A 22,132-nucleotide genomic window follows, 5' to 3' on the forward strand; every position below is an offset into this window, starting at 1 on the left:
GCATCCCCAAACTGCGGCCCTCCAGATGTTTTGGCCTACAACTCCCATGATCCCTAGCTAACAGGACCAGTGGTCGGGGAAGATGGGAACTGTAGTCCAAAACATCTGGCGGGCCAAAGTTTGAGGGTGCCTGCTCTAAATTGTACAGTATGTGGTACCCTGGCTTCTGACACCTGACAGGTATCTTTTTAGGACCTGCCTTGTTTTTGTTATTTTGTTCTAAACTGTTTTTAATCTTTTGAAATACGGTGCTTTGATATTAATATTGTGTTTTAATTGTTGTAAGCCTCCCTGGGGACTTGGGGTGAAAAGCAGGTAATAAATGACAAGAGGAAGAATTTCTTTCACATGACAAGTGTCCTGATATTGACACCAAGATCCTCTCTTGGAACAAATTAAGCGCTGATGTTCAGATTGAGGGTAGCCTTGGATAAGAACAAAAGGACCAGCTAGCCTCTCCCGAACCAAGTCCCCAAACTGCAGTTTTATAAACTTTGTATTGTTTGTGAGCCAGCAGCAGCTTATACCTTTTGCCTTATTTTGCTGCCAATGGCTCAGCATTCAAAACTCCCATCGTCCTAGGCGTGTTTTGCGACAGGGAATTTCATAAACAAGAGCAGTTTTATAGCTCTGGGTGCAGTACTACGCCAAAGATTTCAGATTAAAATTGCCGCTGATACTTGGAAGTAAATCCCAGTCAGGTTCAATGGGGCTTCCTCCCAAGGAAAATATGAATAGATTGGGAACCTGAAAACTTTCTTTTCTTTTAACCCCAACATGTTTTGTTTAGGTTTTGGTTACCTTGTTTAGTGTTCTTTTTATGTATGAGATACCCTGTTTCCCCTATTTTAAGACGTAGTCATAAAATAAGCCATAGCAGGGATTTTAAGCATTCAAGGAATATAAGCCATACCCCGAAAATAAGACATAGTGATAGGCGCAGCAGCAATGCCAGCCGCGGCAGGAGAAAGAGGGAAAAAATAAGACATCCCCTGAAAATAAGCCATAGTGTGGTTTTTTTGAGGAAAAATAAATACCGTATGCTTTTAATTTGAAATATACTAGCCAGTTAGTTATGATGGTTTAATTAGTGCATGTTAAAGCATTATCTACCTCAGACTCTCACAGTGATGCTTAAAATCCAAACAAATTTTGGAGTGGGGTCACTGAAGGACCCTTAAGTCTTAGGTTTGCAAACTGGACACTCAAGGTAGGCATTTCTGCCATCAGTTCTATAGGCCTTTAATATGTGTCAATTGTGGTGCCAAAAAGATATATTTGTATGAAGGAAAGGGTGTATAGGGAGAATCCAGGGCTTGTCTGCAGAGTGAAAGGAAAGGAGGACTTTTTTCTGCCTCCCCACTTCCAGCCACTCTCTGACAACTGCAGAAGAGACCCTTTAAAGAATATTAGGGGGGCAGGCAGGGGGAGCATGTATTTGTTTTTTGAAGTCTTCAGATGAGGACTAGACCATGTTAGAAATGAACATAAGATTTTAGCTGCAGTTCATTTTCAGCTTTGTATTCTTGTTATAAAAAGTATGCCTAGACATTCCGTTGTTGTGCCAATAACCTAGGTTTAAGGTGTCATTTAGCTCCTAGCTTTCATATCTCAGTTTCTAACACTGCAATGACTCTCTAAAATCCAAGATCATAATGTTGACGGGGGGGGGGGAGCGGTTGCAGGAATATGTCAATAACAGAAGGCGATCATTTGCATTTCAAAATTTATCTTTCTTGCTCAATTAGACCAAAACATGTTGATTTAAAAGGTTTATGTGTGAGTGTGTTTGTGTTTCTTTTTTCAAACTTATTTATAGAGCAGAATAATGGCCCCCCTGCTAGCTTGGCATTTGCTCAAAATTTTCGGTCCCTGCAAATCGAATGTTACTGGAATTTTTCCCTCAGCTCTCCTCCTCCTCCTCCTCCCCTCCCCTCCCCACTCCACCCTCCTCCCCCTTTCAAAATACCAAGGCACATTAACCAAGAGATAAAAAGATCGGTTGCTGATATTACAAAGCACAGGGCAGGTGGTTAATGTTTTTTTAGCACAAATATGTGATAAGGATTCCCAGGGGACACTGGGAGCAAAGGGGTGTTTAAACAGAAGTGAAACATTTGCATCATGAGTTCAGGACAACTTTGCCCTTTTATCCAAACACCACCCACATACATGGATATGCTTACATTACTTTCTTTTTTTATAAATAAAAAATTATATATAGTGGGTCTCTTTTTCTTTCTTTAAAAAATGAATGAACGTCAAGCATTTTGGGAGCTACCGATGTGCTGCAAACTCTCAAGCACTGGTTACTAACTTGCTATTAGGAAATTGCCTTAAACAGGCCATCCACTCTGGTGTTGTCTTTCCTGATAAAACTCAAGATTGTTCCTCCTCGTTTCATCACATTATAACCATTTAATATATTTTTTGCTTCAGGGGGTCAGCTGCCCCCCCACCCCTCGCTGGGTACGCCCATGCTATATGGCTAATGCAATAAACTTTTGATACAATAATACAAAAATAAACATCACTGCCTGGATGCAGAATAGTATCTGCTATTTTGTGAAAGCTGCTCCTGCCCACTGCCATGTTCTGCAACGAGTAAAGCGATGTGTATCTAATTTGCAAATAAAAAATAAAAACCCCTCAAGATTGTTCAACCAGAACATACGTGCTCTAAAATACTACGATATTATTTGTCAAGAATATAAGGTTGTATTCAACCCAGTGCTAAGGAAAAAGTTCTGTCAGTGCAAGGATTTATTGGACAATGGGACGTTGTCCCCCTCCCCTTCTCCCAGGCACCCCTAAATCAGTTTTGGGGGTTCCTCCAACTCTCCAGAACAGATATGGGGATAGTGCTATGGGGGCAGGGGGAGGAAGGAGGGGGCTCCAGCGCTAATCCTTGCAAATATTTTGTTGAATACCTCCCACATCCCACAATAGCCCATGCTTTGGCTAATCAGCAGAAGTAACTGAATTCACAAAGCAGTTTATTCTGTTTCCCTGACATTTGCCTAGCCATTAATTTCCACTTTATACGTATCTGAGCTTCCACACGACATAGAAGCCGCGTGTTCTTTGCAAATAGAATTTTCCCTGGAAACGAAGAAGAGGGAAATGAGCGCCAGACTTGTGCTATATTCTGCTGCATCTCTGGAGGTTGCTTTTATGTCTCGTGAAAGCTCAGATACGATGTGGAAATTAATGGTTAAGAGAAATGTTAGGAAAAGATAATAAATGTAAATGCAGCCTGAGACTACTGTTGCTTTCCCTTACCTCTTCCTTTCTCTCCCTCTCCGCTATGTTATTGATTGGTCACAACCGATCTGCATTTTAAGAAATATGGAGCCGTGTTTTTTTTTCCTGTGCCTTCCACTCCGTATCGCTAGCTGATGGTGCAAAGGATGGGGAAACCCTCTAGATAATCTCATCAGGGCACTGAGTAAGTTGTGCTATACATTCTGCAGGCAAGGAGGGCAACACACGAGTCCATGAGGCTGCATCCTGCGTCAATCATACGCTCAGCAGACTTGTGGGAATTATGTAATCATAAACTGAAAGATATGACTAGCTTGCATCTATCAATTTCAGTGGGTCTATTCTGAGCAGGATTAGCGGACTATAACCCTATTTTTGGCACCGGCATTTCTTACAATATATAGTTCTGCTCTTGTGATTGTAAGCCTTTGGGCGCAGTCATGTGTTTTATAATTTTCATATGCAGCCGCCTTGCTTTTTATGGAGATAAAACATATTATTAAATGTTCTTCTTCTTTATTTTTTTATTAATTACCGGGATGGATTTTGGAGTCAATCATTCCTATTATGCTACGGAATATAGTCAATTTTTTTTAAAAAAAAAATCTGACTTTTGTTTGGGCAGCACGCCTTTTCCGCTTTGGCAAGTGCTTCACTTGGAGAGCTTCTGCAAATAGCATTATAGTTATTTATTTCAGCTTAAACTTCTTTACGTAACCTGTCCTTGGGACTCTGGGAACTAAAGGGATGGCCTGATATGTGATAGTACTAGAATACTCAGAAACTCGCACAGCCGACAGAGCAGATGAGCACAAGCAATTACAACAAAGCTCCTCTACATCTAGATCTGGGGGGAAATACTAGGCCCCCGTCTTGACCACAGAAATCAGTTAATGGTAGGTTGCCACCTACTGGCCAACTTCAAGAAAGAATTCCCCTGGCAAAAAGCTGTTTGAGGGCCAAAGCAGATGCTACCAGCAAATGAATATTCTGGGTTTGGTCACACACATCCCAAGCCAGGGGGCTGCTTTGTTTATGGAAAAGCAACCAGGGGAGGGGGGTTGACCCTTTCCCTGCCGACTGCTTTCCCACTCCCACTTGCTACCTTCCAAACACTCCTGTCTTGAAAAAAGGGTTGCCAGACTCAATAGTGGACAGGACTTCTGTGCCTTTAATTGCCCTGCTCTCTTTTGAGTCTGGAAACCTGAAAGAGAAACCAGCAGACCCTTTGTTTAATTTTCAAGCAAAGGGTCTGCTGGTTTCTCTTTCAGGTTTCCAAACTCAAGAGAGAGCAGGGCAATTAAAGGCACAGAAGTCCTGTCCACTACTGAGTCTGGCACCCCTACCTGAAAAGCCGCCGGAAGCGGCACTTTTGGAGCACAGAAATGGCAGGCATGGAAAGGATTAAAATGGTGCACATTTGAAATTCAGTTCACCTCATTGTGATTTTGAGCTGCAGCCAGCTCGGGGTTTTTTTGTTTTTTGGTATGTGGAATACTGTATTGGTCCTCCAAAAGTGGGAGTTTTTTTAATGGGCATTTTAAAAGACAAGTTGGAGAAATAAAACGCGGCCTGCTTCTCTCCACACTGTCTCTTTTCTCCAGGATCAGGAGACAAATTATTTTTAAAAAGGCAAATGGAGCTGGGCTGAAACAGAAGCACCAACCCTGCAGTCCACATGTGCTGGGGCTTTGCCCCCAAGTGGGTTGCAGCAAAACAACTGCAGAACCAGTGTATCGTTGCACAGGCATGGGTATGTTTTTGAAGGCCAAACTGGGACCTTTTCCTCTGCCGGGGAACTGTTTTGCTGTATCAAACCAAAGCGCATCTCACCCCGCATACTGCTTCCAGTAGAGGTTAGCCAAACCTCAGCAGTGACTGCTTTTCCATTTGTTCCCAGAATCAGATGTTTGACGGTATACTGCCTCTGGACATGGAGGTTCCATTTGTGCCACATAGCCATGAATGTCTGATCCTGTTTCAAGACGCCAAAGCTCAGTACAACGTCCCAGGACGTGCTCCGCCATACATTGAGACCTCGGGTTACGAACTCAATTTGTTACGGAGGTCCGTTCTTAACCCAAAACTGTTCCTAACCTGAGGTGCGCTTTCGCTAACGGGGCCTCCCACTGTTGCACAATTTCCGTTCTCATCCTGGGGCAAAAGTTCTCAACCCGAGGTACTACTGTAACCCGAAGTGTTTGTAACCTGAAGTGTTTGTAACCCAAGGTACCACTGTATAACCACAGCATACATCAAATCAGTCCATTGCTCCATGTAGCTCAGTATTGTCTACAACTGAGATGGCATACTGTGCATCTGCGTTGCTATGGAACAAGGTCCTTCCTGGCAAGCCAACCACGGCCTTCAATCTCACATACTGTGCACATCCTTGATTGCAGCAACCCTGATTCCCGCATTGCAGGGGGTTGGACTAGATGGGCCTTGGAATCCCTTCCAACTCCACAATTCTGTGCCTTGGAACATAACTGGGGAGTTTTTATTATTTGCTTTGTTGCTAAGGTCTGAACTGCTTTGGTATTTCTTTTTCCTTTCCGCAAACGAAAAAGCAGCATAGAAATCTATTTAACAAATTACATGAAGAGAAGAGGAAAGGACCGTCCCCTTCTCATGCCTCTGCAAAAAACACATTGACTGCATTGGCTCCAATGGAGAAAATGCCTTACATCTGATAAAGGACACAGTCCAGTCCCTCAAATTAGGAAGGGGTGGGTGGGGTAGAAGAGTCAGGGAAAGCTTGACACGGGACCCCCCAACCTCACCCCTCTTCTGTTTTACCCCACACCAAGAGACATAAGAGGCAGCTCTTCTCGCTAATTCCTCTGTCAGATGGGGAGTCTCAAAGCATCTTTTCTCGACTTGGAAAGATGCCCTAGGATGAAACTAAAGAGCCCTTGGAGTAGCAGACAATCACTTCCCTTCTTTTTTTCTTTCCTGTGTGACCATTCATGCTGTGTTGCCACCTGATCCCTTTCAACCATGGAGCCATCCTATATCCACCCAGCATAAAGCCAGGCAAAAAAGATGAGGGTAGTTTGAGGGCAAAGCGTGGCAAAGAGCATGGGGATACTCCTGGCAAAAATGGCAACCCAGCATTGACTCCTTCCTCTCCCCGAAAACGAAGAGCAAATGATGAGGAATCATCATCATTTCCCCCAGTCATTTCATTGGCTGTAGTTGGGAGGGGAGGAGGAAAATGTGAGGTGGTGAGCTTCATCTCACACATTGTTATTACTTCACATTATATAGCGAGAAGAGTGAACTTGGCATAGGGCTGCCATTTTCAGTATCTGCCCCCTATTTTTTTTCCTCGTCTCATCAAGGCAGGCTCCAGATTCAGGACAGTCCTTAGCAATGTGTACTCTGGTGGCCCTATTATGTGGGCAGGTCTTGGCAGGTAGGAAGCAGTGCCAAGTGACTCGGAGTCATTTCATAATTTCCCACAATGCCCTGAGAGCAATGCTTCATTTAAGATCGCTGTGAGAAATCAAAATGGCGGCTCCCAGACCTAATTGCCCAGTGCTGCTTGGACTGCCGTACTTGTTGCTTTAAAGTGGTAGGTAAGGCAGGAATAAGTGGTGGACCTTGCTTAGGGCAGGGGTAGCCAAAGCGCGCCACATCCCCGGAACATGCGCCACGCCCCCAGAGAGGTGCGTCACAGCCCTCCGGGAGGTGCACCCCGCCCCCGGAATGCACGCCAGCCCCGCCCCCGCCAGTGCCGGAGCATGAAGCTACACCACTGCCTCCAGCTGTTGTTGGGACTACAACTCCCATCAGTCCCAACCGGCATGACCAATGAGCAGGGACGGTGGGAACTGTAGTCCAATGTCTAGGGGGTATCACATTGGCTGCCCCTGCCTTATGTGCTCAACGTCTTTTGTCTTGTTGCCTCAAGATCCACCAGATGTACAACTAAGGACAGCCCAAGCTGTGCCTGATGTAGCAACCATCACAGAAGAACACGCTAAGTAAATCCTGATTCTACACCATAGCTTATAGTTCCATCCATGAATGTGAGCATTCTTGTAGATCAGCTTTCTCCAACCTGGTGTGCTTCAGGACTACAATTCCCATCATCCCTGACCTATGGTCATACCACCTGGGGATGCTGGGAGTCCAAAACGCCCAGAGGGCACCACCAAGTTGGGGAAGGCAGCTTTAGATTATCTCCTGCACCATGAGATGAAGTGCTGCAAGATCCCAACTCTGAAAATAGAAATCAAGATTTAGAAATCCAGAAATACTTAAGCAGTTTCTTGCCTTACATCCCCTGCCTTGCTTTTCTTCACAGACCTGTTTATTTATATTGTTAGTCTGCAGATAGGGTTTTGTCACAGTTAATCTTATGTTAGTATGTTGTACAGTGCCTTGCTTTTTTAAAAAAAATGCTTCAGAAATAATAAGATATTATTATAATATTGACTGTAGCGAGCTTTCTTGTTTTCTACTTTGCAACAAACAAATGCTCACAAAAAGTTAGCTCCATCTTTATGAAGCCAGTAGCCTTTGGAAAAGGCTTGACAGTATTAAAATTCCAAATGATGCTACCTGAAGCATTAGGAGCCAGCAGAAAAATATGGAGAGGGAAAACAGGATGTATGTGTGTGTCTTTGTGTGTGCGTACATGCCAGAGCAGGGTGGAGGAGAGAATTTAAGTCAAACAGCCAGAGCTGTACAATGTGATTATACATATTGGGAGTTTGGCACGTGCCACTCAAATTCATTCATTCATGTAAACATTACTCAAAGCAATGCTTCCATATATGACTTTAAGAACTGAAAGTTTGCAAACGCAATCTGTGCTTTTAGAAATAAGATCAAAGTTCCAGAAAGAAGAGATTCCTAGCAGCAATGCCTCCTTAACTGCGTTACATCTTAATATAGGGGATTAAAAGCGAAGAATATGCAGTACTGCCTAACAAGTTTGCAGAAGTCCCCGACAGGCACAGGCCAACCCTTTGCAATTTATCAAAAGAGATTATGAAGTTTAGTTCTAGAACCCCACTGGCTCTTGCACCTGAGAGAGACCTATCTGATCTAATCTGTGTTAGATTAGCACAATGTGCTTTAAATGTGTTTTGGGAAAATATGACTAGTTCGGAATACAACAACTGGGATATTGACAAATGTTAATCAGATAGACCATAATTCACTGGTGCTGAAACAAACTACACTGGCCTCCAATTTATTTCTGGGCGAAAGTGCTGGCTGTGACCTATAAAGTCCTAAGAGGCCCTTTGTCTATGTGAATCTGCCGGGCCTATTAAGATAACTTCTGAAGCTCCTCTCCGAGCATCTCCCTATTCATTCATTAGGTGGGGTCTTCTTCCACTGGGGAGCCCTGTTTACAGAAGAGCCTCCCCATGGATGTTCAGCAGACACTTCCTTGATTCTCAGGCTTCCTTCATAAGAACCTATGAAAAGGCCTGCTGGATCAGGCCAGAGGCCCATCTAGTCCAGCATCCTGTCCCCACAGTGGCCAACCGGATGCCTCTGGGAAGCCCACAAGCAGGACCTGAACACAATAGCATTCCCCAACCCACCCCAACCGTTGTTTCCAGACACTGGTATTCAGAAGCATAGCCTTTACCACCATGAATTTTGTCTAATCCTCTTTTAAAGCCATCAAATTGGTCACCGCCCCTGCTTCCTGTGGGAACGAGTTCCACAGTTTAACTACGTGCTGTGCAAGGAAGTACTTTCTTTTACAAAGAAGCACTTCCCAATCTGAAACACCACAATTCTTTAAGCCTTCCTCCTCTGGAGCCCAGCTTACTTGACATGCAAATTTGTCTACACAAAGTATACAGTGGTACCTCTACTTACGAATTTAATGCGTTCCGAACGCACATTTGTAAGTAGAAAAAAATTGTAAGTCGAATCCCATAGGAATGCATTGGGAGAAAAAATTCGTAAGTAGAAGCAACCCTATCTAAAAATTCGTAAGTAGAAAAAATCCTATCTAAACCGCATCCAAGATGGCGGACGGAGCTCCATTCGTAAGTAGAAACATTCATAAGTAGAGTTATTCGTAAGTAGAGGTAGCACTGTATTGTCGCTATATTATCCTTAGAACTTTTAAGGGTCACAAAGACCGCTTCTTGTACACCCCTGGTTACTTGTGTTTGGATGTACTGGGAATCCATGGCACATTCGGCACCACAGAGACACAGTCTACTGGGAACATCTCTTGTGCAAGATAGCACAAGGCGGCACATAATGCATTTTCGACATGTCCCCCAAAGCATGATATATTTTAACAACAACCCCTTCATTTCCATGAATTATGTCAGGGATGGGGAGCCTCAAGCCCTCTAGATGTTGCTAGACTACAATTCCCATCATGCCAAGCCACTGGCCATGCTTACTGGGGCTGATGGGAATAGGAGTTCCAACACCACCGGAGGCACAGATTCCCCATCCCTGGACTACACAAGAACATGGCTTTTCAGAACCTTAATGCATATGTGTTAAATCTACAATTCTCAGTGACATTCTCCAGCTAAACAATGCTCAGTTATCAGCATTTCAGTATTCCAAAATAACGTATTAAAAATAAAAAATAAAAAAGAGCTAGAAGATGTTGAACAGCTTGTATTCCCAAGGAACAGAGGGTGGGGTGGGATGAAAGCTCCATGAGAAAATGAAAGCTGCTAATCTGTTTTCCAAGTGAAACATTTGAGGTGATTGCTCTAACCTGGGGCACAGTACATTCTCTCTATGGCATCGTTGTCACAGGAATCTTCAACCTCACTCCACCTGCTAAAATACGTTAGCTGAATGTGTCCTAAAAACAAAACGACAGGAGAAATCAAAACATTTTTCCCTTCCATTTTCTGCAGAAGTGAACTGTAATTACTCCTTTTGTAGCTAAAAACAGTATCATTAAGAATAATGGCATCATTAAGTACTAGAAGCTATTACTGGGGGTGAATTTGCTGCATTGATAATGAAGCTCTAGACAGGAAATGAAGATACTAATTACAAGATAAAACGCCTACTCAGTTAATTGGAAGCAACAGCGAATAAAAAGAAATGCATTTGCAGAAGTTCCTGACCTCGATCATTCAATAAGATGTTGTTTGGGTTCAAATCACGGCACACAATTCCTTCTCGATGCAAGGCATCAAGGGCTACAACCATTTCAGCTGCCCATCTCTGAACGCAGTCCTCAGGGAGGTAAAATGTGGAGGTTAGCGCTAATTTCACGTCGAGGTCCTGAAATATCTGGTGTATCTCATTCTCTCCTCTGCCCCTCTCATCCGACTCTCTGTGTTCTGCGTTGTGCAACATAGCAGAGCCGGTTTCCTCTTTACTCAAGTCTTCCACCTGATCAGAAAACAGCAGAACAGCTTCGTTGTCCAAATCTAAGCTGCGTTCTTCAGCACCCGCTTGTGCACTGAACGTGTCCAGTGATGACGCAGAGGCTCCTCCAAGCCCTTGAAAGAGAGTCCTATCCCCATAGCCAACTGGGTCACTAGCAGCTCTGTGGAATGTCCTGACCGCTTCCTGAGTGTCTTCTCCCACCACCTGCTCCACCTTTGGCTCAAGGCCTCCTCTGCATTGCTCTGTGCTGTTATTCAATTGCAAGACGTCAGGGGTTTCCAAAAGTTTGCTTTCCAAATTGTCACCCTTCTGCTCCGCCAGCTTAGCCGGCCCGTCTGCCGTGGCTTCTTTCGTTTGCTCCGTGAGGCCTGGCAGGTTGACCAGAAGGTCAGGTCTTCCTTCGTCCACGCTACTCACATCGTCGAAGGCGACATCCTTGAAGGAGATCACTGGCACTGAGTCATTGGAGCCCCTGCTGATCGTGTCCTGGTAGGCAGGGCCCAGTTTGGTTTCTACGGCATCGAGGCTTTTATCCTGATCTGGCATGGACAAAAACTGTTTCAAAGACTCAGATTTCAAGCTGTAAAGTTTATCTCCAAAATCCAGCCCCAGGTGTTCACTGGCACTGTCTTTGCTGTCAATTCTGAAGAATTCCATGGGACTGTTCTTGGATTTACTTAAAGATTCTGATATTCGGGTGGGGCTAGCAATTTCTTGATCAACGTCGTCGGCAAAAAGGTTTACTTCCTGAGATGTGAATGGGGACCCCAAATTCCCACTGGCAGGTTCATCACGTGCCTTGATGCCTCCTTGTTCTTTGGTAATGAGAATGCCATCGTCTGTTTTCAGAATAGGCTCCTCATTTAACGATCCGGGGTCGACCTTTTCTTGACCATATTCATTGCATAAGGTTAGATAACTTGTAGTGCATTCTTCCTCTGAACTAGACCCCGAATCAATCCACTTGGGAGAACTTTCCTGGCCATCTTCCTGATTACTACTGCCATCTTGAGAACTTGGAGTGAGACTGGCCTTCAGCGGTAACACCTTCAGCATGTTACCACCATTGCTTCCTCTAGACTCAATGCTACTGCCAATATCTTGAGGGCTAGGAGTTGCCTGGTGCAAATGTATTTTGGTAGAACTCGATCTTCTGGATTTGGGGCCTTCAAAGCTTTCTTCGGGGCTTCTGTTGAGGAATTTACTGATATAAGACCACAGCTTGCCTCCTACAACAAATAAAGTAATTGGGATTAATTGTGGCATGGCATATATGCATGTATGAAACTTAAAGCATAAAATCTCACGATTTATATAAAAATATATACCATGCCACCAGGCAGTAATAAGCGAATGCTATCAAACCAGGTCACACTTCAAAGAAAGCTTTTGTGAAGTCTGACACAATCATCTGAAATCACCTGTTTGGTTTGGTTTTTATATTTAGGTTTTTAAATGTGTTGTAGGAGACCTTCAGGCAACAAGCACCTAACAAGCTTAACAAATCATAAACATTCTGCGGGGAGGAGGAGCAGCAGCAGCAAGAGGAGGAAGAGGATGTTTGATTCATATTAATAGGTGGGTAGGGAATACAATGTGAAATATCACGAGAAATTCTTTTGAGCTCCCATGAGGGGCATGTATTTACCTAAAGTCCAACTGTTAACATTTACTTTTACAAACTCGCCTACCTACCCATTGTGTCCCTTCCTTTCCATGGAGGTTTTCCAGTTCTTAAATCCTTATGAACACATGATGCTACCTTATAACATCAGGCTTTTAACCCACCTACAGTAGCCCTGTGTTGAGTATTCTGGCTAGTGTCAGGCAGTAGCCATTCTTATCTCTTCCTACCTTATTCTTCTAAACCAGTGATGGGCAACCTTTTGAGCTTGGTGTGTCAAAATTCGCCAAAAAACCGAGCATAACTCGGGTGGTGTGTCACTTTGAGAAAAAAAACCATAATTTTGTGATATTTATAGTTAATTAACAAAAATGTATAATTGTAATATATAACTGTATTTAATAAACCAAAAACTAATAATTTAACCAAACCAAACCAAAAACCCATTATTTATCACGAAGTGCCCAGAGTTTGGGGGGAGCTGCTGACCAAAGTTTTGGAGGTTTTTTGGGGGGGTGCAAAAGTTGCTTTGCTTTTGGGGGGGGATGCCCCAAAGCTGCTGCACTTTTTGGGGGGTAAAGAGAACATAAATAAATGACGAATACTGTAATACCTTCGCTGGAACTAACACGCAGCACCGACATAGTCTGCCAAAGCGCCAAAAAACGCAGCGCAGAACGGGTTAAAAAATGAACGCTGTTACATCCAATCATAGTCTGCCAAAGCACCATAAAAAAAACAGCACAGCACAGAAAGGGTTAAAAAAACAATCTCTGGCTACCAGCAACGACAACAACAAAAAAGGACCCGGGTTTTAACAGCGGAGAAAAGCTGTAGCAGAGACAAGCTGTAGGAGGAGCGGGAGAACAAATTGGGGGGGGGGACGACAACCAACAACAACAGCGCGAATGGGCTGATGGGGCGCGTGCCAGCAGTGCGGGCTCTGCGTGTCATAGGTTCGCCATCACTGTTCTAAACAGAGTTGCTGGGACCTGAGACCTTCTGCATGCAATGCTTGTGCTCTATCTGCAAGAATTCTATTCCTTAAGAATTCATACCTAGCGGAAACAAAGCTTAAATATGTGCAACTGGATTTGCTTGCTTTCAGCTATTTATTCCCCCTCCCCTTCCCAGGCCTCCTTTCAATGTGTCCTGCCCATCTAAATTTAGATTTTAAACTCTTGGGGGAAAGGGACCTGCATTTTGCTCTACAAAGTGCCATGTTTACTGATGCCGCTTTATAAATAATTGGCATCATCATAAATACAATTCTAAGCTCTTAATTTCAGATGCTTTCTGAAACCTGTCATTACTCTGATCAATGCACTCCCAAAAGTTAGAAAGAAACCACCGCACAACTGTTTTTAGAAGATGAGAGTGAAAATAAAGGAAAACCCCATTTTCGATGTTGATGCACACTTCAGTTCAACCAATAAAAATCATTTGAATGTATCATCATTTCTGTATGAATGTTATGGGAAAGGCACCAAAGTAAAAATATGTAAACACTTTTTAAAAAATAAATAAAATAGTTGGGTTAGAGAGAAACAGAATCAATGATTTTATTTCATACAAAGGCACCTCAAAATGCCCAATCTAGGTTACAGAGGAGCAATATTTCCTTCTGGGTATGTAATTATGTCTTTATGAATGACACACTAATAATCTTTTCTATCTTGTACTGCGATGGATAAGATCAATTAAATGCATTAGGCAGAGCTGGTGCACTACTGGCCATGTAATGCATGTAAAAATATCAGGGGGTTGGGGAAATCAATTGATGCAAAGGAGTTTCCTTAAATATTGCACCTTATTAGCAATTAGGAAAGGTTCATGGGTAGAGGGCATGCTTTGCATGCAAAAGGTCCCAGGTCCAGTCCCTTGCATCAGCTGTCTAATAGACACTTTCCATGTCAGCATCTAAATATCCATGTAGCTTCCCTTCAGTCGTTCAGACTTTGGGGCTGGGGGTTTGCCTACCGGGGGGGGGGGCACACTGTTGCTACTATTGATATTCATTTTTGCATCTTTACTGTTAGATCTTACGATTTATGATTTATATGGATATTGTTCTATTTGCTTGCGTACTTTTTTCCTCTGTTTTCCTTTGGACCACAAACTAGTGAGGCTAAGATTGGGGTATTGTTATCTGGGCAGCCCAGGATCTCCATTCACACCACCCAAGTTTGCACCCTGGAAAGGTCACTCCAGTGCTGCTAACACAGTGGTTTGACTTCACCCCTGAAGGGACACTCCATTGTCTCTTGAGGCAGATGGACACCAAGACGCATCAACTTTTAGATGTTTTATTTATTATTCATGACTACTTTTGTTATGTTTGTAATTATGTAAATCTTCTCATGTTGTAAGGTGCCTTGAGACACACTACCAAGCTAGATCCAGGTAAGGGTCATCCCTCAAAAGCGGTTTATATTTACTGAACAATTTTTGTGTCAAGCTAAAAAAGAGTCGGGGGGAGGGGGGCAGACACACATGCTTCCTGCTTCCTGTCCATGGAACAAAATGTATGGTTGGCAGTAAGTACTTCTGACTAGAGACGTCAGAGAAGTCTACTGAGAATGGGAATCAGAGATTGAAGGAGGTTCATTTATTTGTCCCCTGTCTGGAACAGAAATCAATCCCAATAAACAATTGATTATCCCACCACCACTCAATTTACAGTGTGCTATCTTTGCACTAAAATGAACAGGTCAGAATAATTTAACGACAAGATAATGTGAAATGAATAATGTAGTTTGGGGCAGAAGATGAACTGCAGTGTTAAAGAAACAGTGCTGCACTGAGACGAAGACACGGCAGAATGGAAAACAGTGCCTTTCTACATCCACACACATGACCCTTAAGACTGTAGACAGGAAAGATATAAGGCTACTATAGCACTGTCCTGCTACAATATTAGCGTCTGCTAACAGGAAACGTCTTCATTTTGAAGTTTGAGTGCTTTCCAGATGGATATGAACTCCAGCTTGTTTATGCTTAAAAAGAGTTGACACTTTCCAACAGCCACTTAAACTCTGATATCCGTCAAAGCCCTTCGCACCCCTTGCCCCTCAGACTGTTAAGAGTCTGGGGGGCCAGGGATGGGGAGGGCTTTGACGTCTAAGTGGCTGTTGGGAAGTGTCAACTCTTTTTAAGCATAAACAAGCATCTGTTTCAACCATTTCTGGCACTAAGTAGTGGTGAAGCCTCAGATTGGCTTTCCATCACATTACATCTAGCCAAGTGCTTTGTGACATAGCTAACAGACACTTTGTGGATGTCCTCGCCTTTAACAAGACATTTAATACATCGTAACCAAGATGTTGCGGGAGAGACAGTGGGGGGGGGGGGAGGAAGAGAGAAGAGATATAGTTCTACTAGATTGATCTATGATGTCTGGATACGACTATAAGAAAAACATTGTCACTGCTGCTTTCTATTGTTTGGAGTCTGGTTTCCAGAATGCAGCTCAGGATTTCTAAAACATGACTGGATGGATATATTCCAGAATTAAGTAAAAGGGGGGAAAGAGGGGGTGGGCAAGAGGAAACAGACTTTGGCAATCCCACCCACCATTGCACCCAATGTGTTTTGACTACACAAGATTTTGGCTTTAGGGGCAATGCCCGGAACGTAACCCGACGCAGACTGAGGGATTGCTGTATAGAGATATTAGCAGCAATGTAATTTTTTAAGGCTCCATTCCATTCTGAACAAAAGGGTCAATTAAATGTAAGAAATATTTAAATCCCCGTGTTATTCAGGTGGGTGGGGGGGAGTTAATAAGTAATTATTCTTTGCCACCTGTTCCCTGAACATACCAGCAAATTTCCTAAAGACACGGAAGCCACCACTCTGCTGTGCTGCTTTCAACTCCTATGTGATGCCATTGGCTATTTTTCCTTTTAGAAAACCAGATCAGTTGCTGTGTTGACTGTGGAAACTCAACAAAAGCTTGCTTTTAAAAGATTAAATAAATAAATAAATAAATAATCAAAAGCAGCAGTGATTATTCTTGTATGGATGCTAGGTGCATTAACCACACAACAGAAACCGGCTCATTTGCCGAAGATTACAAGGGGTTTAACTTCACCCATGTTAGGAACAGCCATGCATTTAAGCACTAGCCTGGTAGCCAAGGGCAATATGGACTTGTATGCAGGCGAGTTCAGGGAACTGCATGCAAAACAAGTGCATGGGCTAGTGAAGGGAGGGCAGAGTGCTCTGTCTCTTGTCTGCATCCAGCAAGGAAACCAAGTGGGTTGCCCAAAGAAGGAAGTCCTCAACCCCAGCATCCAGCACAGAAATGCAGCAGGCTGCTGTAAGGCGAACAGTTTTTTGTCCTGCCTCTGCAAACCTTCAACAGGTAAGCAGGGCCATCCCTAACCATTAGGCAGAGTTACAGGTAGGTAGCCGTGTTGGTCTGACGTAGTCAAAACAAATTTTTTTTAAAAAATCCTTCCAGTAGCACCTTAGAGACCAACTAAGTTTGTCATAGGTATGAGCTTTCGTGTGCATGCACACTTCTTCAGATACACTGAAACAGAAGTCACCAGGCCCTTATGTATAGTCGGTGGGGAGGGGTATTACTCAGAAGGGTGGTGGGAATGGGTGATTAGGCAAAGTGAGGCGACTGCCTCAAATGCCAGGTGCCGGGAGTGTGAGAGTGAGACAAGAGCTATACAGTGGTGCCTCGCTTAACGAATGCCCTGCTTAACGAAATTTCCGCTTAACGAAAGGTTTTTTCTAGTGGAGGTTGCCTCGCTAGACGAATTCGCTTTACGAAAAAATCGTCTAGCGAATCGCGGTTTCCCATAGGAATGCATTGAAATTCAATTAATGCGTTCCTATGGGCAAAAAAAAATTCAATGCATTCCTATGGGATTCGCTAGACGATTTTTTCGTTATAAGAAAAGACCCGTGGAACGAATTAAATTTGTCTAGCGAGGCACCACTGTATGTGCTACAAAGCCTGCCCTGTGCCCCCTGACCTGCTGCTCTCTGGTGAGGTGGACGCTGCCCCATCAGCATTGCTGAAGTAAGTTTCCACTCTGACTATGGTCAGTTTCTGTCCATAGAATGAGGGGGTTGGGGTAGGGGGGACCAGCTTGCCCTTCACTTCATCATCAGCAACTGTGTATTGAGGAAGTTAACTATTTTTGCCGGCCGGGGAGTTTTGCGGGTTTATATACCAGGCTGCTTTAAAACAGAGCCATGTTCAGAGGCTCTAAGAATTAGACATGAGCGGCAGAGGTCAGATGTTGCCTTCAGAGCCTGCTTTTGGGATTTCTAGAGGTATCTGGATGGCTACAGTTGGAAATGGGGTGCCGGACCAGATGGAACTTTGGATCTGAGCCATGAGTACTCTCCTTACAGTCTAATGGCAGGAGCAGGGAACATGTGGCTGCCCAGATGTAGCTGGGCTACAACCTATCTGAGAATATCATCACTGCTTTGCACAACACACTTCATTCTGAAGGCTGATTAAGCAGCCACCTTGCACACGCCATCGCCTTGCACACTCACAGCCGGGATGGGGGTTTTGAGCACTGCCACTTTTGAAATGCAGCAACTAGCAACATATTGGAAAGCCAAAAGGGTTCTGCTGTCATTAAGAAACTTCCTCAAAGTTTTTTTAAAAAAATCAAACTCAATAAAAATTTCCGGGTCAGGACAGGGACTTGCTGCCGCTCAAGATGGGTTGAAACATGGCAAGTGCACCACATTGCTTCAGAAATATTTCAAAAACACATTACAAATCCCAGGTGCATGACTTGCATAGGAGATTCATACGCACTAAAACAAGCCATGAGTTAGCATGGCAGTACAAATGCTCAGGTTGGCTGGGGTTCGATGCCAGCAGTGGTGAAAAAGGCTTCCCCACATCCCTCCCCCAAACTTTTAACTGGTATTGGGGTCCTCTTAAACTGAGAGCTGTTGCCCTCCTGTGTTTTGGTGCTTCGTGAGGGTTGGGGGAAACTTCCAAGAAAAGCGCAAAAATGCAAAAAGTGGGAACTGCACATAGCATGCAATTCGGAAAGAGGCGCGCGGCATTTATGTGCTTTGCAGCCGTGCCTCCGAAACCTCTGGCTCGAAAGACAGCCCTCTAACTCCGGGATGCCGCTGACTGAAAAGCCAGCATCGTTCTCCTCCTCCTCCCCTCCCCGATCCCTCCTGCAAGAGATCTGAAGCGGCAGACCCACCTTCCGCATGGCGCAGTACAAGGAAGACCGACTCCTCCGAGATGATGTACTTGTGCAGGGCCACCATGTTGGGCACACAGCGGGGGATGATGGTCTTTCTCTTCCTGCTGTACTCGCTACTTTTCCTTAGACCCTGACAGAGAACAAAAAGGTCAGTTGTACCCTCAGTTGCCTTTGCAGCATGCTGTGCTCGGTGTTTATCAACCAAACTAATCTATCTGAGTTACTCCAGGCTTCAGAGAAGCCACTCATCTGCTGCTCTATGGCCCTCGGTCCCCCGAGGCCCTGCTGATGGCATCTGGCGCAGGTCCAGAGAACAGAAGATGGCACAAAGCTCCCATTAAAATCAATTACATGGGTCAATGTTTTCATTAGAATCTCTCGCAAACCAAGTCATCAGGATGACACTCTGCTATTTCCCCGTGACCTTTTTTTTAAAAAAAAAAATCTATTTTGGAGGGTGGGTGGGTGCCGTACTTTTAAGTTGGAGAGTAAGGTGCAAATTTTTACACCCAACCACGTTTCATAGGCAAGCCTTCCCCCCTACACACACACACTCCGAACCACTTTTAATGGGTTAGAAGCAAGCACACACACTACTCTGTCTTTCCCTCAGCTTGATGGCGTGACACGGTTTGTTTCCTAAAGAGGTTATTACTTCAAAAGGTGGCACGGGCAAAGGAAAGCGTGATGAGGGGAGCCTTGCTGCTGGTAAACATACAGATAAAAATGTGCTTCAGGAAACTAAGGCAGGTTTTGCCAGCCTGGTGCCCTCCAGATGTTTTGGAACTGTGGTCCTAAAAATCTGGAAGGCACCAGATTGGCAAAGGCTACGCAAAGGTCATAAGCATCCATTTGATGGCTTCACATTGCGCATTTTGTTTTACAAACTTGCTAAGAGGAGACAGGAGGAGGTGGTGTTGCATTGCCACCCTTAGCTGACACAGACCTCACGGAACACCTTTTCCTATCATAATCTCGGGCACAACAATAAAAGGCATCATAGATGGTTCAGGGGAGGTGGATATCCTGAAAGTGGAATAATGCAGAGGGTGGGGAACTTTTTTCAACCTGATGGTGTCATGAGATTTCCCCTTGTGCGCTTAACTCCACAAACAGGATGGAAACCAGGAGGGCTCATATTTGCTTCTGGAGAGCCACACGCCAGTAGTTGGTAAGGCCAGAAGCAAAAGGCCAGAAGCAATACTTTGTTCATTATTATTATTATTATTATTATTATTATTATTATTATTTATTAAATTTGCATATTGCCCTATACCCATATAAAGGTAAAGGTAAAGGGACCCCTAACCAGTAGGTCCAGTCGTGACTGACTCTGGGGTTGCGGCGCTCATCTCGCGTTATTGGCCGAGGGAGCCGGCGTACAGACAAAGCCGCTTCTGGCGAACCAGAGCAGCACACAGAAAGGCCGTTTACCTTCCCACTGTAGCGGTACCTATTTATCTACTTGCACTTTGACGTGCTTTCGAACTGCTAGGTTGGCAGGAGCTGGGACCGAGCAATGGGAGCTCAGCCCGTCGCGGGGATTCAAACTGCCGACCTTCTGATCGGCAAGCCCTAGGCTCTGTGGTTTAACCCACAGCGCCACCCGCGTCCCTTATAACCATATATCTCAGAGCAATTCACAACATAAAGCTACAATATAAAAATACATAAAAATAAGAACAAAGACATACTCCTCCCCTTCCACAACACATTTAACGGGATATCAGATGTTCAATCAGCCAAATGCACAGTTGAAGAGGAACATTTTTGCCAGGCACTTAAGAGGGGTACAATGAAGGCGCCAGCCAAACCTCCCGGGAGAGAGCATTCCACAAACGGAGCCACTGCAGAAAAAGCCCATTCTCAGGTTGCCACCTTCCAGAGCTCTCGTGGAGGAGGCACACGAAGAAGGCCCTCAGAAGATGATCTCAGGGTCCAAGCAGGTTCATATGGAGAGAGGTGGTCCTTGAGGCTCGTTTCTACACACATACCTCTTTATCCTCCATGCAAACAAGCAAGAGGCGGTATTTTGTGTTGATGCCAACTGAGCCACACCAACTCAGGGGACAACCAGCAATACTCTGACAGATGATCTCAGTGATCAAGCTGGGATATAAGGGTTCAGGTGGGCCCCTAAGGTACCCTGGACCTAAGTTGTTCAAGGCTTTATCAATTAGTGCCTGTGGCACTTTGGAGTCTTGATTTTTTTGACTGAATTTGTGGCCAGGCGAGGAGACAAACATCAGCGCCCCAAGTGATGTAGGAAAAAATAATGACTTACCTTCAGTATAAATGTCTGCTGTGTCCTAGTATCCATTACCAGCAAAACCTAAATGAAACCAGCAATTACAAAAATGCAGGCAATTTGTATGAGCTTTCACGGAACAGCTCTTATGGCTTCCTCTCTGCATATCAGGGAGAACAAGACCCCCGCAAAGGAACTCTACAAAAACCCTCGAATATAGGCAACAACTCATTGCATTTTTAGAAAAACAGTAATGCTGCAAAGGCTTAACAAGATAGTGGGTCATTCAAGAATGCAATGTGAAAGTGGGGTGTATCAGCTTTTACACACCAGTACACAACTCCCAAACTCCCACTAGGGTGTTTGCTATCTACTATTTTAATAATGTGTATGTTCCCACCCAGGGACCACTGACTTCGCCGCTTTGTTTTTAGAGGGGCATTACATTATGGTGCTGGAGGAGACTCTAGAGAGTCCCATGGACTGCAAGAAGATCAAACCTATCCATTCTGAAGGTAATCAGCCCTGAGTGCTCACTGGAAGGACAGATCCTGAAGCTGAGGCTCCAATACTTTGGCCACCTCATGAGAAGAGAAGACTCTCTGGGAAAGACGTCAGGACGTTGGGAAAGATGGAGGGCACAAGGAGAAGGGGATGACAGAGGACGAGATGGTTGGACAGTGTTCTCGAAGCTATCAACATGAGTCTGACCAAACTGCAGGAGGCAGTGCAAGACAGGAGTGCCTGGCATGCTCTGGTCCATGGGGTCACAAAGAGTCGGACACGACTAAATGACTAAACTACAACAAAAACTACAGAGAACCAGTTCACCATAGCAGGAGAACAATGTATGAGCTACAGAGGAAGAAGCAACTTTTAATAGGAGTCTTATCTGTTGTGCAAATCAGAACTTTGCAGAACATGATTGCATCAGCTAAAAGCCAAAATAGAGAGAAGTCCACTTTCTTCTCAAATATGATGAACACAGCCACAGATACACCCCCCTCACCCAATGTGTTAGCATTACCTTGTCCTGTATATAGTAAACACGCTCAAGAAAGAGTAATGTAGAGAAGCCAGAAGAGGGGTGGAGGAAAGTTAATTCGGATAAGATATAGATTTAAAGGAGAATAATATTGTTAAGCTGTATTGTGTTTAAGATATTTGGAAAAAAATAATGAAAATTATTGCAGAAAGAAAAAGAAAAAGAAACCGCTAATGTCCTGGTTTATCTCATAGTCAGGCAAAGATAAATGGTTGGGTGATGACACCTATACTGGGCTTGTATTTACTGAATATCCAAAGTGTAAACTTGCTACAGGGAAGCCCATGGTTAGATTTGGTCCTTATTATCCAGTGGCAATTATCCAGATACTCTGAACGCAGAAACCTGCAAGTGGTCAGAAGTTCCAGAATCTTGTTTGATCCTCATACCAAGATTTT

The 22,132-nt window shown here is 44.2% G+C and overlaps 1 protein-coding gene across 2 annotated transcripts in view; it reads right to left on the reverse strand.

Moving 5' to 3' along the window:
* RPS6KC1 (ribosomal protein S6 kinase C1) overlaps window positions 1-22,132 on the reverse strand; it is a 92,996-nt gene that overhangs the window by 10,982 nt on the left and 59,882 nt on the right. For both annotated transcript variants that reach the window (XM_035111306.2, XM_035111304.2), the window contains 4 exons: window positions 20,726-20,773; window positions 18,439-18,571; window positions 10,344-11,840; window positions 9,983-10,072 (listed from right to left, as the gene is read on the reverse strand). In XM_035111306.2, coding sequence (XP_034967197.1) covers window positions 9,983-10,072; window positions 10,344-11,840; window positions 18,439-18,571; window positions 20,726-20,773 — 1,768 coding nt within the window. The remainder of the gene's footprint in view (window positions 1-9,982; window positions 10,073-10,343; window positions 11,841-18,438; window positions 18,572-20,725; window positions 20,774-22,132) is intronic.

Source organism: Zootoca vivipara, chromosome 3 (genome assembly GCF_963506605.1).
Source record: "Zootoca vivipara chromosome 3, rZooViv1.1, whole genome shotgun sequence".
NCBI classification, from domain to species: domain Eukaryota; kingdom Metazoa; phylum Chordata; class Lepidosauria; order Squamata; family Lacertidae; genus Zootoca; species Zootoca vivipara.